At 43.2% G+C, this 15278-nt stretch overlaps 1 protein-coding gene across 1 annotated transcript in view; it reads right to left on the bottom strand.

The window, feature by feature from the left end:
• ERMP1 (endoplasmic reticulum metallopeptidase 1) overlaps positions 1-15278 on the bottom strand; it is a 50256-nt gene that overhangs the window by 22290 nt on the left and 12688 nt on the right. The window contains exons 5-7 of the mRNA XM_062208307.1: positions 4464-4610; positions 3419-3511; positions 276-488 (exon numbers count right to left, since the gene is read on the bottom strand). Coding sequence (XP_062064291.1) covers positions 276-488; positions 3419-3511; positions 4464-4610 — 453 coding nt within the window. The remainder of the gene's footprint in view (positions 1-275; positions 489-3418; positions 3512-4463; positions 4611-15278) is intronic.

Genomic DNA, 15278 nt, shown 5'->3' with positions numbered 1-15278 from the left:
AAATGACTTTTTAATGGGACTACCCACTCAAAGCAAATCTTCACAACCACTTTTCAGTAACTCTTATGTTGTACTTCTATGGAGTATGTAAATACATACTGAAAGCATAATGAGTATCTTACTACTTATTTAGGAATTCCTTACAATACAAATCAAACATTACTCTTAACATCACTTAAGATATGATTTGCTTAAGATACAAACAAACTAACTAAAAAACTTCCAGCAAATCCCACAACTATGCCATTATTGTAATTTTAGAGGAAAAGACTTACTTTTATGTCTGGGCTGGAACAGTTTTTTGCCCAGGTACAAAACAGCAGCCATTACCACCATGTAGTTGATTATCGAGCCAACTCGAGAGGGGTAGGCAACGACAAAGAGGCCAAGCACATCAAAGAAAACCATGTTTCCATGTTGGTACTGAGAAGAAGTAGCCAGCATCTCAGATGTCGCCAGATATTTAAGAACTGCTAAAATGTTGTCACCTATTAGTAGAGAAAAATGAGTATCTAAATAGGATTTACACATACAACAATTTAAGCAGCAATAAGCCATCTACTATTTCAACAAAGAATGAGCTAGACAGAACATAAACCAAAGGAGCTTCCTACGACCCTACTGCTCTCTGCAACTTGTCTTAGTGACTTTCTCCAAGTCCATGCCCCTCTGCTCCATTTCCTCTCCAGCTGAGAGCGCGGCCAGTTGGCCTTTGTTCCTTCCCTTCTGTAACAACCTTTCCCTGCCATCTGGTGTGCCCTCACTGTGGACAAACCCAAAGGCTATTTCTCAGTCCCCATTTAATATATGTGAACTACCAGACTCATTCTAGGTACCGGTAATTCAGTGGTGAACCAAGAGACAAAGGTCTCCCGTGAAGCTCACAGAAACAGAACAAGTTTTTCAAATTAATATTATGTAGGATCTCTGTCTTTAATGTGCTGTACACTCTTATTTAATGCTATAACTAGTACTCCAACAGTATTTTTTTTCACTTTGTGTTGCTATTTGGGGCAAACTGTTGAAATCGTTACCTAATATATACTAAACTGATCTTCTGTATATAAAGAGAATTGAAAATGAATCATGATGTGATTGGAAGGGGAGAGGGAGCGGGAAAGGGGAGGGTTGTGGGTAGGAGGGAAGTTTTGGGAGGGGGAAGCCATTGTAACCCATAAGCTGTACTTTGGAAATTTATATTCATTAAATAAAAGTTAAATTAAAAAAATAAATAAAAATAAAAATACTATAATCAAAAAAAAAAATGAAATGAGGAGACAGGAGAGCTCCACAGGAACATATCATGGGAGATGACTGGCACTTTGGAAGTCAGGGGAGTCTCCCCAAGGAAGTCATACTGATAACTAAATGGATAGGAGCTAGCAAAAATGGGGGAAGATTGTCAAAACTAGGATGCAACACTTCCAAATACAGGAAACAGTCCTGAATGGCGAAACAAAGTATTCAGTCAAGACACGGGAGAAGCAGAAATTCACTATCTAGCGAAATCTGGTATATAAAAGGTTTTGAGTAGGGGCCAGCACTGTAGTGTAGCAGGTAAAGCTGCCGCCTGCAGTGCCAGCATCCCATATGGGCACCGGTTCTAGTCCCGGCTGCTCCTCTTCTGATCCAGCTCTCTGCTATGGCCTGGGAAAGCAGTAGAAGATGGCCCCAGAGCTTGGGCCGCTGCACCTGAGTGGGAGACCTAGAAGAACCCCCCGGGCTCCTGGCTGCAGATCGGCGCAGCTCCAGCCATTGCAGCCATCTGGGGAGTGAACTGGTGGATAGAAGACCTCACTCATTCTCTCTGCCTCTGCCTCCCTATATATCTGCCTTCAAATAAGTAAATAAATCTTAAAAAAAAAAAAAAAGAAAGTCTAGGCCGGCGCCGTGACTCAATAGGCTAATCCTCCACCTTGCGGCGCCGGCACACCGGGTTCTAGTCCCGGTCGGGGCACCGATCCTGTCCCGGTTGCCCCTCTTCCAGGCCAGCTCTCTGCTGTGGCCAGGGAGTGCAGTGGAGGATGGCCCAAGTCCTTGGGTCCTGCACCCCATGGGAGACCAGGAGAAGCACCTGGCTCCTGCCATCGGATCAGCGCGGTGCGCCGGCCGCAGCGCGCCTACCGCGGCGGCCATTGGAGGGTGAACCAATGGCAAAGGAAGACCTTTCTCTCTCTCACTGTCCACTCTGCCTGTCAAAAAAAAAAAAAAAATTACTCCAAAAAAAAATTTTTTTTAAAAAAAGTCTATACTAGATATAGTAAATATCAGTTGTATCAATCCAAGAATGAGTGAGTTTAAACTTGAATGTGGGAACAGTGAGCAGCCCTGAATGATGTGCTTTTCTTCTGCTGCTCATCCCATCCTTGACTTTCTCTTTTTGCCCCCATTAAGATAAACACACTCTTCCCACCAGACTTCTCTCACTGGCTTTTCCATCTGCCTAAAATATCCTACTCAAAACTCAAATCTTTGTCCACCACCTTTGCTCTACTCTTCGCCCCCAAAATGTCCATTCTCCATACTTGTGTTGTTTGCTCTAGTCCTTTTTTTCACAAACTACATAGCCAGTTTGGCCAGCTCTAATACTACTTCCCTTTTCATCAGACTGGTTCGCGGACCCCTCCAGCGGCCCTGAGTTCTGGCTCTCTTCCCTATACCATCTATTCCACCCTGCTCACCAGACTAAGAGCACTTAGAACCATCTTACTGAGTTCACTCATGGACTCCGGCCTGCAGGGATCCTTATTTTTACAGTATAAAAATCCTACAGATTTTTAAAGGCTTCTGCTATCTTCTCCTTCCCATACACTCCACACTCTACCTCATTCCTCTCTGTTTTAGGAAACACTGTTTCCATCCTAGTCTGACACTCTACCCATCCACAGCTTCCCACGCACAAACACACCCTACTCATTCCGGGCTCTTGCGTGTAACTTCCCCTCTTCTACACAAGCCGAATCCTGGTAACTCTTCAAGATTCAGCATCAGACATACGTAGCACTTAGAAGCCACCTGCCCCTGTGCCTCCCTCTGACATCCGTCCTAGAACCCTCTCATTTGCCCTCACCAACCATGAGTCAGCCTGTTTTCTATATCTGAGCAAGATGCCCCGCTATGTATCCTGGGGCCACCTCCAACTCACAGCTTTCACTCTGGCTGTACTCCTATCACTCAGCAATCCTACCATAACCCCGTGTCAGCTCCTCTTCCAGGTCCCTTACAATAAACATTCCTTTGTTCTCAACCGCTATATTAGACTACAAAACTAAATTCAAACTCTTGCCTCTTCCATTCCCAAGTCCTAGCTCATTCACATCACATACTGCCTCTCTATTGGCGGCTTTTTCTCAGGTTTATAAGTCATCCCTAATATTTCATCTTACCGTGTGTCAAAAACCTCTGTTGGGATACCAACCTGCTCTCTGAATGGAATCCGTTAGAATTCTGTCTGCTGTGTCATATTTGGTGTGATAAATGTATCCATTTTCAATAAAAGCTAAGTCTATTCCTAAAAACAAATAGAAAAAAGTCATTTTGTTTTAAAACTCAACCTTGCTCTGGGCCTATTTGTTTAATATATTAAATTCTAAAAGCCAGAATGTCAAAGTAGTGGTATGATTACTCTGTCACATTTATGAATAAACAATGCAAACTGTCTCCCAACTTTGTTTAGAACCCATAGCTGTGGCACATAATGTATGCAGGGAGGCATTCCAAGTTATACGGCAAGGGGTAGAAACACTGAGTTCAGGAGGTTATCAAGACTACTATCCATACCCTTCCAGGCCAAAGCCAAATTTTAACCTCAAATAAGCTATAGAAGATGCCAAAACAAGACAATCACAATGCAAGTCAAAGACCCCTGCAGGAACTGGGCACTGTCTTTTGGGAATTAAATAAATAGTTCTCCTCCATTCTGTCACACCGTGAGGCAAAATGATATATCCCAGACAAGGCAAACGTGTAAATTAACATGCAGTTTAGAAAAGAAAGCATTAGGGGCCAGTGTTGTGGTGCAGTGGGCTGGGCCACTGCTTACAATGAAGGCACTGTAGGAGCGGAGTCCTGGCTGATTCACTTCCAATCCAACTTCCTGCTGGTGTGCCTGGGAAAGCAGCAGAGGATGGCCCCAGTGCTTGGACCCCTGCCCCTGCACGGGGACCCAAATGGAGTTCCCAGATTCTGCCTTGGGCCTGGTCAGTCCCAGCCATCTGGGGAGTAAACCAGTAGATGGAGAAGATCTCTCTTGCTCTCACTCTGTCACTCTCCCTTTCAAAGAAATGAACAAATTTTTTTATTTTTAAAAAAGAAAACATTAGGAACCCTGTTTCAGTGAGTCAAAATGTGTAGCTCAGAGAATTTGCTCACATAAAACACTGTTTACTCACAAACTTTTGACACATAGAACTTGCTTTTGATAACTTAGAGTGTTACAGTAGCCCATAACCACTGACAAATACCTGGAATGTTCCCAAAATCCCTGTAGATGCGAAAGTCAGTATCCGAGGGAATGATTCCACTCTGAAACACCTCCTGAGCCACTACAGAAGCAAAAGGGTGTTTTGCTGCTGAAACATAAGCTTGAACCAACCAAGGATTTTCAGGACCTGAATGGAAACACAACGACACATTACAAACAGTCTGGGAACTCTTTAAACATAATACTGAATTTTTAACACATCAAAAATAGGAATAGTGGTGGTTTGGGGAGATGGGTCCAGAACCCCTTACAAGTTTTTTTATCTTTTTCTGTATTTGCTAACAAATCTATGTGCCTGACTTTTAGAATGGAAAAAAAGCTTTTATAAGTATAAAATTTTAAAGTAACAGCACTAAGCAAAGTTTGAATCTTTCTTCATTATACTTTCCAAATTCAGAATTGACGCATTTAATTTGTTGCACTTAGAAGTTACTCTTATAAATCAGAAAATAAATTGCATCGGTGTTCATTCATTAAAAAAAGAAAGTAAGTCTGATAACAAAAAAAAACTAAAGTCTATTATCCTAAGATAACTTGTCAATTCCATAACGTCACATTTCTTACTATTGTGTACAAAGCTGTACTGAATGGGTATATTTTGTACATTGCTCTTTCATGTGACATTATACCACTGCATTTTCCTATGCTTCTAGATCCTCCCAGGACCACTTTAATAGCTGCTTAACATTTTCCTGAATATACCTCTAGTTCTTTACTGTTTATAATTTATCATTACTAACAGTTTTACATCCACATCTTCATGTACATGCAGCTTTTTTCAAAGCTAGTTTTTTTTTTTTTTTCTTTAGGATAATGGGATAATTTGTGTTACAGTTTCAATTTAGTCACCATTCCCTCCCTGAAAAAGAATTTTCATAGCAGCACCATTCATGAGAGCCAAAACCTGGAAACAACCTAACATCACCAGTAAAATGGGTAAATGATCATATGATATAGTTCCATTCAGCAATGAAAGAGAATGAACTACTACTAAACCCAAAAGGGAGGAATCCTATGATGATGAGTGGGGGGAAAAAAGCCATATACACCAAAGAAAGCAGCGTGTATGAATACAACGTCTATAAGCTTCAAATACCAGCAAAATTAAATCTATCAAGACACAAGTCACTAGAGTACTAACGCTTGGGTGGAGGAATGACAGGCAAAGACGACAAAGGAGATTTCTGGGGCAACCATCACACATTCTATCTTGGTGTCGGTGGTGGTTACGTGAATATAATGCATTTGTAAAAACTCATTAAGCAGGGCTAGTGATGTGGTATAGTAGACTAAGCCTCCACCTGCAGTGCTGGCATCCCATATGGGCACCAGTTCAAGTCCTGGCTGCTGCACTTCCTATCCAGCTCTCTGCTAATGGCCTAGGAAAGCAGTGGAGGGTGGCCCAAGTGCTTGTACCCCTGCAACCATGTGGGAGACCCAGAAGAAGCTCCTGGCTCCTGCCTTCAGATGGGCCCAGCTCCGGTTATTGCGGCCATCTAGGGAGTGAACCAGCAAATGGAAGATCTGACTGTAACTCTGCCTCTCAAATAAATAAATCTTTAAAATAAAAAAAAATAAAATAAAAAAAAAAAACCTCATTAAGCTGAACACTAAGAGCTGTTCACATTTTTAGCATTATGATTAAAGGCTAAATTAAGATAATATTTAAGTTCACTTTATGAATGGTAACATAAAAACTACTTGAGAAAAATGTAAGACCCATCAACAAGAAAGGGAGTTACAGTTTTAAATAGCCACTCTTTGGCCTTTAACCCCTTATGGATTCCATTACTACACGAGTGCTCCAGTCCTGCTCCAGTCTCACTGATCATCCACTGAATCCTACAAGTTATGGCATAAAGAGATGAAGGCTTTTGGCCTAGCAATTAAGACCCCAACTTAAGATGCCCACATCCTGTTGGAGTGCCCATGTTCAATTCCCAACTCCAGCTAATACTGACCACGACACACAGGAAGTGATGGCTTCCTGCCACCCCAGGGATAACTGGATCGAGTTCCTAGCTCCTGGCTTCAGCCAGTCCAGCCTTTGCCACTATAGGCATTTGGGGAAAGAACCAGTGGATGGGAGGTTTCTGTCTCTCAAATTAAAAGGTGGGGTGTGGTTCAGGGTGGCAGAGACAAATCAACTCCTGAGTAAGACACTCCCCATGATATCAACAAACCTCTCAGATGAGAAATTACGAATCTAGGCTGGCGCCGTAGCTTAACAGGCTAATCCTCCACCTTGCGGCGCCAGCACACCGGGTTCTAGACCCGGTTGGGGCGCCGGATTCTGTCCTGGTTGCCCCTCTTCCAGGCCAGCTCTCTGCTATTGCCCAGGAAGGTAGTGGAGGATGGCCCAAGTCCTTGGGCCCTGCACCCGCATGGGAGACCGGGAGAAGCGCCTGGCTCCTGGCTTCGGATCAGCACGATGTGCTGGCCGCAGCGGCCATTGGAGGGTGAACCAACGGCAAAGAGGAAGACCTTTCTCTCTGTTTCTCTCTCACTATCCACTCTGCCTGTCAAAAAAATAAATAAAAAATTAAAAAAATTTTAAAAATGAAGTTTTTTTCAAAAAAAAAAAAAGAAATTATGAATCTGAAAATTTCACTCCGTGGTTATTAATCCTAAAGGGTGGGCACTAATGGTGTCCCAGTTTTCTAGATAAGGAACTAAAGCTTTGGGCAGTTCTGTGTCTGGTCAAAGGTTCTGTGTCTATAATGTGCTACAGCATCGATGTTGAGATTTAAACGTATGCCATCTAACCACAGATCCTGTACTCTTTACCTCCTAGAAAGTTTTATGTTCATTCCCTAGATGGCTGCAATAGCCGAAGCTGGGCCCATCTGAAGCCAGGAGCTTCTTCTGGGTCTCCCATTTGGTTGCAGGGGCCCAAGCATTTGGGCCACCCTCCACTGCTTTCCCAGGCCATTAGCAGAGAGCTGGATAGGAGGTGCAAAGAGCTGGATAGGCACTGTAGTGTAGCGGGTAAAGCTACCGCCTGCAGTACCAGCATCCCATATGGGCGTCGGTTCAAGTCCTGGCTGCTCCACTTTGACCCAGCTCTCTGCTATGGCTTGGAAAGGCAGTGGAGGATGGTCCAAGGTCCCTGGGCCCCTGCACCTGCATGGGAGCCCTGGAAGAAGCTCCTGGCGCCTGCCTTCAGATCAACACAGCTGTGGCCATTACGGCCATTTGGGGAGTGAACCACTGAATGGAAGACCTCTCTCTATCTCTCTCTCTGCCTCTGCCTTTCTGTAACTCTTTCAAGTAAAATAAATCTTTAAAAAAAGAAGTTCTATGTTGGTCACCTTACAGAAAATGGCAGAAGGCAGTTACAGAAACACTTTCAACTTACATTCTTTCACATATCATCTAGAAACTACATTTCCAGCTTGTGTGTTCATTACTTCTTAAAGACTTGAGTTCATCTTAATGTAAGAGGAAGGAACAAGTGCAGTGTGGAGGGGAATTAAGATGTAAATGCCAGAATGAAAAGTCAAGGTTCTCCTAAGACTTGAGAAGACACAAACTCAAGTCACCAGACCCAAAGCATCATCCCCACTGCTCTACTTCCTTCTACTTCTGGTTTTGGCGTCAACATCCAGAAAAAAAAAAAAAAAACCAGGAGGAACTAACAAACAAAACTGGGAAAAAGTTGAAGCCAAGTGAGATGAGACCTGAAAACCAACAACTGAATTAAAAAATGCGACTTTTACAACAGCAGTTCTGATAGAGTAGGGATGCTAAAAAGGACTACAACTGGTCTACGAATGGAAGCAAAGGCACTAGGGACTATGACACAGACCTTTCTTTTTGAGGAATTCTGCAGTACCAGGTCAGAGAAATGTAGCAGTAGTTAGGGTGGAGGGTAAAAGTAATTTTCTTTAAGATGGGAGAAAAAATATGTATGTGTCCTAGAAGAGGAAAAAAAAAATGATAACAGAGAAGGAAATTTTAGTCATCATCTATATAATCAGTCTCCTATTCATGGACTCTGAACGAATTTTCACTTTTTTACTCCTTTATAAAAATGTCAAGATGATTATGTAATATTTAGATCTATGTGTCAACAACAACTACTTCTGCAGCATAAGTTCTCAGAAGTGGTCCTGCCAGACTGAGGAGTGCACAAATATTTTAAAAAGTAGCACATACTGATAAAACACACCAATGCTGGCACTTTTCCACCAGTAGTGTATGAAAGTGCCTGTTTCTCTATACTCATCAGCTCTGGACGTTACCATTTTACTTATTGCAGTAATCTAATATAAAAATTATTACCATTATAAGAATTTACATCGCTTCAAATAAAACTTAGTTGTTTAGTTGGGCATTTTCTTAAAAACTTAAGCACAAATTTACCACATGACCTAACCCTGGGTAGCTACCTCTCCTATTGATATGAAAACATATGTTCACATAAAAACTTCCACATGAATGTTCACGGCAGCCTAATTCCCAAGTCTAACAGTGGAAATAATCCAAACGCCTATCAACTGGTAAACAGAGCCTATCTATATAATGGGTTATTCAGCCATAATTTAAAAAGTATTGATATGTGCTACCACATGGGTAAAACTCATATATACAATAAGTAAAAGAAGTCAGATGTAAAAGACTACATATTGTACAACTCCATTACTTGAACAGGCAAAGCTGTAGACAGGGAGCTGATAGGTTGCCTGGTGTTCAGGGAGAATGGGAGTGACTAAGTGCAAGGTTTTTTCTGGGGTAATGCAAATGTTCTAAAATTGATTATGATAATGACTGTGCAACTCTGAATGTACCTAAAAACCACTGAATTTTACAATTGAAATTGATAAATTGAAGGGCATGTGTATTATGACTCAATAAAGCTGATTTTTCAAAAAGAATGCATTCCAAGAAAAGTTATAAAGTAGTAGACTATGACCCCATTTTTCTAAGAAATAAATACATAAGCATGCAAATGTACAAAGAAATTCTGGAAAGGTACAGATTAAACTGTAACACCAAGTTGCTCTAAGTGGTAGGGTTTACAAAGAAATGGATATCTTCACAAGAGTAAAAGGTTTTGTGACAAATTTCTTTTCTTATACCCAAGGATAGAAGCAACTGCATGTTTTACAAGAAGCATATATGTATTTCAATCCATTTAAATTTTACAAGATGGAGTTTTTAAAAAATTTTTTGAAGATTTATTTTTACTTATTTGAAAGGGAGAGTAACAGAGAGAAAGCCATTTCTATCCATTGATTCACTCCCCAAATGGCCGCAACTGCCAAGCCTGGGCCGGGATGAAGTCAGGAGCTGGGAAATCCATCTGGGTCTCCCATGTGAGTGGCAGTACCTGGGCCAGCCTCGGCATGATAGCAGGGAGGTGGATGGGAAGTGGAGCACCCAGGACTCCAACTGGCCCTCCGATACGGGATGCCTGTGCTGCATAGGGCGGCTTAACCTGCTGTTCCACAATGCTGGCCCTCACGCTCAGATTTTATAAGACCTTCAAAAATTACTAAAGCAAGGCTTCCTGACTCATGGAATCACTCATCTAGTGAGTCAAGTCATCTTTCTAGCCCTTCTGAAAACTCAGGTGGTAATGATTATTTTAGTCACTCAAAATTCCCCAAATGAGTATCTCTCTGAAGTGACAACAGAGCTCTAAGAGGTGTGGGAGAGGGGGTGCGGGACTGGGTACGGTGGGAAGAATCACCATGCTCCTAAAGTTGTAATTTTGAAATATATAAAGTTTGTATTCCTCAAATAAAAGGCTTCTGGGGGGAAACAAAAACAGAGTACAAGCTGCTGTAACTGCAAAGTTCCTACTACAGGACAAGTACTGCTGAGCAGAAAAAGAGGCTGTTAAAACCTGAGCACAGAGCAAGCTGGCACAGGCTCCAAAGCACAATACCAAATAAAAGAAGTTTTTTTTCCTCTTGGAGTTAAGAATGAAAACTCTTTTGAAGGCCATACCTGCAGGAAAGCTACGCTTTTGTAGGCTGTGGTACCAGAGTGATGGAGATACTAGGAAAGGTATTAAAATGTCAGAAACCTAAAAACCTTTCAGGTATGCAGTTTAGCTAACAAGAATGAGCTCTAAAAAGTAAAGAAAAAAAAACAAAATTTCCATGATTGGGCAGAGATATTCCCTCCAAATTTTTTGTAGGATGCCCCTCCAGGAAAAAAAACAAAAAACAAAAAAATAATTTTGGGGATCAGCACTGTAGAGTAATAGACTAAGCATCCACCTGCGGTGCTGGCACCCCATATGGGCACAGGTTCATGTCCCAGCTGCTCCTCTACTGATCCAGCTCTGTTTATGGCCTGGGAAGGCAGTGAAAGATGGCCCAAGTGTCTGAGCCCCTGCACCCATGTCGGACACCCAGAAAAAGCTCCTGGCTCCAGATCAGCCCAGCTCTGGCCATTGCGGCCACTTGGGGAGTGAGCCAGCAGATTGAAGACATCTCTGTCTCTCCCTAACTCTGCCTCTCAAATAGTCTTTATTTTTTTATTTATTTATTTATTCATTTATTTATTTTTTGACAGGCAGAGTTAGAGAGAGAGAGAAAGAGAGAGAGAAAGGTCATCCTTCCATTGGTTCACTCTCCAAATGGCCGCTACGGCCGGCGTGCCGCGCCAATCTGAAGCCAGGAGCCAGATGCTTCCTCCTGGTCTCCCATGGGGTGCAGGGCCCAAGCACTTGGGCCATCCTCCACTGCACTCCCAGGCCACAGCAGAGAGCTGGCCTGGAAGAGGAGCAACCGGGACAGAATCCGGCGCCCCAACTGGGACTAGAACCTGGGGTCCCGGCACCGCAGGCGGAAGATTAGCCTAGTAAGCTGCGGCATAGGCCCTCAAATAGTCTTTAACCAAAAAACAACTTTGAAATATGGTATTTTATCCTATAAAGTTTATTGTTTATCTTCATTTGAAAGGCACAGAGGCAGAGAGAAAGAGCTCTTCCATCCATCCACTGGTTCACGTCCCAAATACCCACAACACCCAAGGATGGGCCAGGCAGAAGCCAGGATTCCAGAACTCCACCCAGGTCTCCTACATAGGTGGCAAGGACCCAAGTACTTGAGCCATCAATCACCTGCCACCTCTCTGGGTGCACAGCAGGAAGAAGCTGGAGGTAGGGTTCAATCCCAGGCACTCAGATATGGGATGTAGGTGTCCCTAGCAGTGGCTTAACTCTTTGAACCACAACACCCACACCTGTATTTTTACAATGAATAAAATATTTAAATGGTATATCTACTGCTAGTGAGTCTTAAGTCTATTTTTCACTTATTAAGGTAACAAATGAACTTTAAAGCTTTAAACAACACAAAAAAAACTATGAAGAATGTAAGTAAAGCAATAATGACAACTCTAGTTTTAATTTATAAAGAAATGCAGAGTTCAAACTCATCTTTACGTTTAGCCCCATCTTTCTCGAGTCAAACACAGCCCAGTCCCACCAGCAAACACCCTCCACGTGGCTCTATTATGTTTGTGTACATCCTTCCAGAAAATGCAATTATTTCTACAATTTATGCAGCTGTAGAATTTTTTTTTTAAAAGATTTACTTATTTGAGAGTCAGAGTTACACAGAGAGGAGGAGAGGCAGAGGCAGAGAGAGAGAGAGAGAGGCAGAGAGGCAGAGAGAGAGAGAGAGAGATCTTCCATCCACTGGTTCACTCCCCAATTGGCCACAACAGCCAGAGCTATGCCCATCTGAAGCCAGGAGCCTTCTCCAGATCTTCCCAGGGACCCAAAGACTGGGCCATCTTCTACCACTTTCCCAGGCCACAGCAAAGAGTTGGATCCGAAGTGGAGCATCTGGGATTCGAACGCACAGCTTTACCCACTATGCCACAGCGCCAGCCCCTGCAGCTATAAAATTTTTACCTAAAAGTATGTACGTTAACAAGAAGAGTAAGAATTCTGGACTACACAGACCCAGCAAAAGGGACTATTCAATAAATGTTCATAAATAAAGGAACTGACTTGGGTCTGGACCTGATCAACCCTAAGTAAATGTGTTTTACTCTCTCTGAAATTTAAGTATGTAGAGGGGCCAGTGCTGTGGCGCAGCGGATTAACACCCTGGCCTGAAGTGCCAGCATCCCATATGGGCGCCGGTTCAAGTCCCGGCTGCTCCTCTTCTGATCCAGCTCTGCTATGGCCTAGGAAAGCAGAAGATGGCCCAAGCCCTTGGGTCCCTGCACCCACATGGGAGACCCGGAAGAAGCTCCTGGCTTTGGACTGGCACAGCTCCAGCTGTTGCAGCCAATTGGGGAGTGAACCAGCGGATGGAAGACCTCTCTGTCTCTCTGCCTCTCTTCTCTGTGTAACTCTGACTTTCAAATAAATAAATAAATCTTAAAAAAAAAAAAAGTATATAGAATAGGTGCTGGTGCTGTGGTAAAGCAAGTAAAGCCACCACCTGCAACTCCAGCATCCTATACATGCACTGGTTCGTGTCCCAGCTGCTCCACTTCTGATCCAATTTCCTGATCCAATGTCCTGGGAAAAGTAGCAGAAGGTGGCCCAAGTATTTTTGGGTTTCTGCCACCCACAGGGAGACCTGGATGAAGCTCCTGGCTCCAGGCTTTCACCTGGCCCATCTCCAGCTATTGAGGCCAACTGAGGAGTCAACTAGCAAATGGAAGATCTTCTGTCTCTGTTGCTCCCTTTCACTCTTTCAAAAATTAATAAATCTTTTAAAATAATAAATATGTGTTATATATTAACATATGCACAGAATATGTATGCATTAATATTTATATACATAGAAAAAATTCAGGGAGGGCACAGACTAAACCATAAATCCAGGTTACCTCTGGATAGCTAAATTAAAAGGACTGACAGGGGCTGGTGCTGTGGTGCAGCAGGTTAAAGCCCTGGCCTGAGGCACCAGCACCCCATGTGGGCACTGGTTCCAGTCCCGGCTGCTCCTCTTCTGATCCAGCTCTGCTGTGGCCTGGGAAAGCAGTGCAAGATGGCCCACAGTCCTTGGGCCCCTGCACCCGCATGGGAGACCTGGAGAAAGCTCCTGGCTTCGTATCAGCTCAGCTCTGGCCACTGTGGCCCTCTGGGGAGTGAACCAGCAGATGGAAGACCTCTCTCTCTCTCTCTAACTCTTTCAAATAAACAAAATAAATCTTTTTTTTTTTTTTAAAAAAAAAAAAAAAGGACTGACACAAATTAAAAGGGCTGACAGAAGGATTGACACAAATGGAAAGGGCTGACATCATTAATTAAAAGGACTGGCATAATGGCCCTTAGCATATAGTACACTTCTGATAGGAAAAACACACAAAACAAAGACTGAGTCCCCTCAGTGCCCACAGAGTTCTCAGCTGCTGCTGTGACAATGCTGCCCTGAATGCTACCCAGGAAACAGAACGGGTAACAGGACAGCATCTTCTTACTCCTACAGAGATGAGAGCCCAGCTTGTTCTCACCAGATGATGAAGAAGCACAAAAATCTGAGAGCTGGAAAGAAGACAGAAACTTGCCGTTTCTGACCTTGAGATTCTCAAAGACTTAGATGAAGGGAGCCAGCACAGTGGAGCAGCAGACTAAGTAAGCTGCCTCTTGCGATATTGGCATTCCATATTGGGGAGCCAGGTGGAGTTCCAGCTACGCCACTTCTGATCCAGCTCACTGCTAATGCACCTGGAAGGGCAGAAGATGGTCCAAGTACTTAGGGCGCGGACACTCATTTGGGAGACCAGGATAGAATTCCTGGCTCCTGGCTTTAACTTGACCATCCCTGGCTGTCGCAGGCATTTAGGGAGTGAAAAAGAAGATGAAAGATTGATCTCTCTACCTTTCAAATAAATTTTTAAAAATATTTAGCTGACATAAAATATACATTTTGAAAGGTAGGGGTTGGCGCCATGGCACAATAGGTTAGTCCTCCACCTGCAGCGCTGGCATCCCGTATGGGCGCCGGTTCAAGTCCTGGCTGCTCCTCTTCCAATCCAGCTCTCTGCTGTGGCCTGGGAAAGCAATGGAAGATGGCCCAGGTCCTTGGGCTCCAACACCCACATGGGAGACTGGAAAGAAGCTCCTGGCTCTTGGCCTTGGATCGGCACAGCTCTGGCCATTGTGGCAATTTGGGAAGTGAACCAACGGAAGGAAAACCTTTCTCTCTGTCTCTTCTTCTCACTGTCTGTAACTCTACCTCTCAAATAAATAAAAATCTTTAAAAAAAAAAAAAGATAAAGGTTTAAAGTAAGTTCAATGGAGAACATGAAAATGTGTTATTGTACAGGTTTTAAAAACTCATGGTGTCTAGCATAGCTCATGTATCAACAACATCATGTCTTTAAACAGTCACATAAAACAGGCTTCCAGATTGCCTTACTCATTTCTCCTAGCCCGTCTCACCCTCCAACACATCACTCAATATTAGAACTCCTAAAACAGGCCAGCGTGCAACAAGGTTAAGCTGCTGCCCTGCAATGCCAGCATACCAGATGAGAGGCAGTTTTTGAGTCCCAGCTGCTCCACTTCCAACCTAGTTCCCTAGTAATATGCCTAGGAAAGCAGCAGATGGCCCAAATGCTTGAGCCCCTGCACCCACATAGGAAACACAGATGAAACTCCTGGCCTTGGCCTGGCCCAGCATTGGCTATTGTGGCCAGCAAGCAAGTGAACCAGAGAAAGAATGATCTTTCTCTCTCAGTTTGTATGTGTGTTATATGTGTGTGTATGTGTCTAATCCTTTCAAGTAAATCAATTTTACAGAAAACACAACAAACTTCAAGCAAATGCTACATTTCTACATAAAATATGCTACTCAAATTTCTAACAGAG

This window comes from Lepus europaeus, chromosome 12, assembly GCF_033115175.1.
Source record: "Lepus europaeus isolate LE1 chromosome 12, mLepTim1.pri, whole genome shotgun sequence".
Classification (NCBI taxonomy): Eukaryota; Metazoa; Chordata; class Mammalia; order Lagomorpha; family Leporidae; genus Lepus; species Lepus europaeus.
Note: the sequence above shows the minus strand (reverse complement) of the source record. Positions and strands in the feature narration are given on the sequence as shown.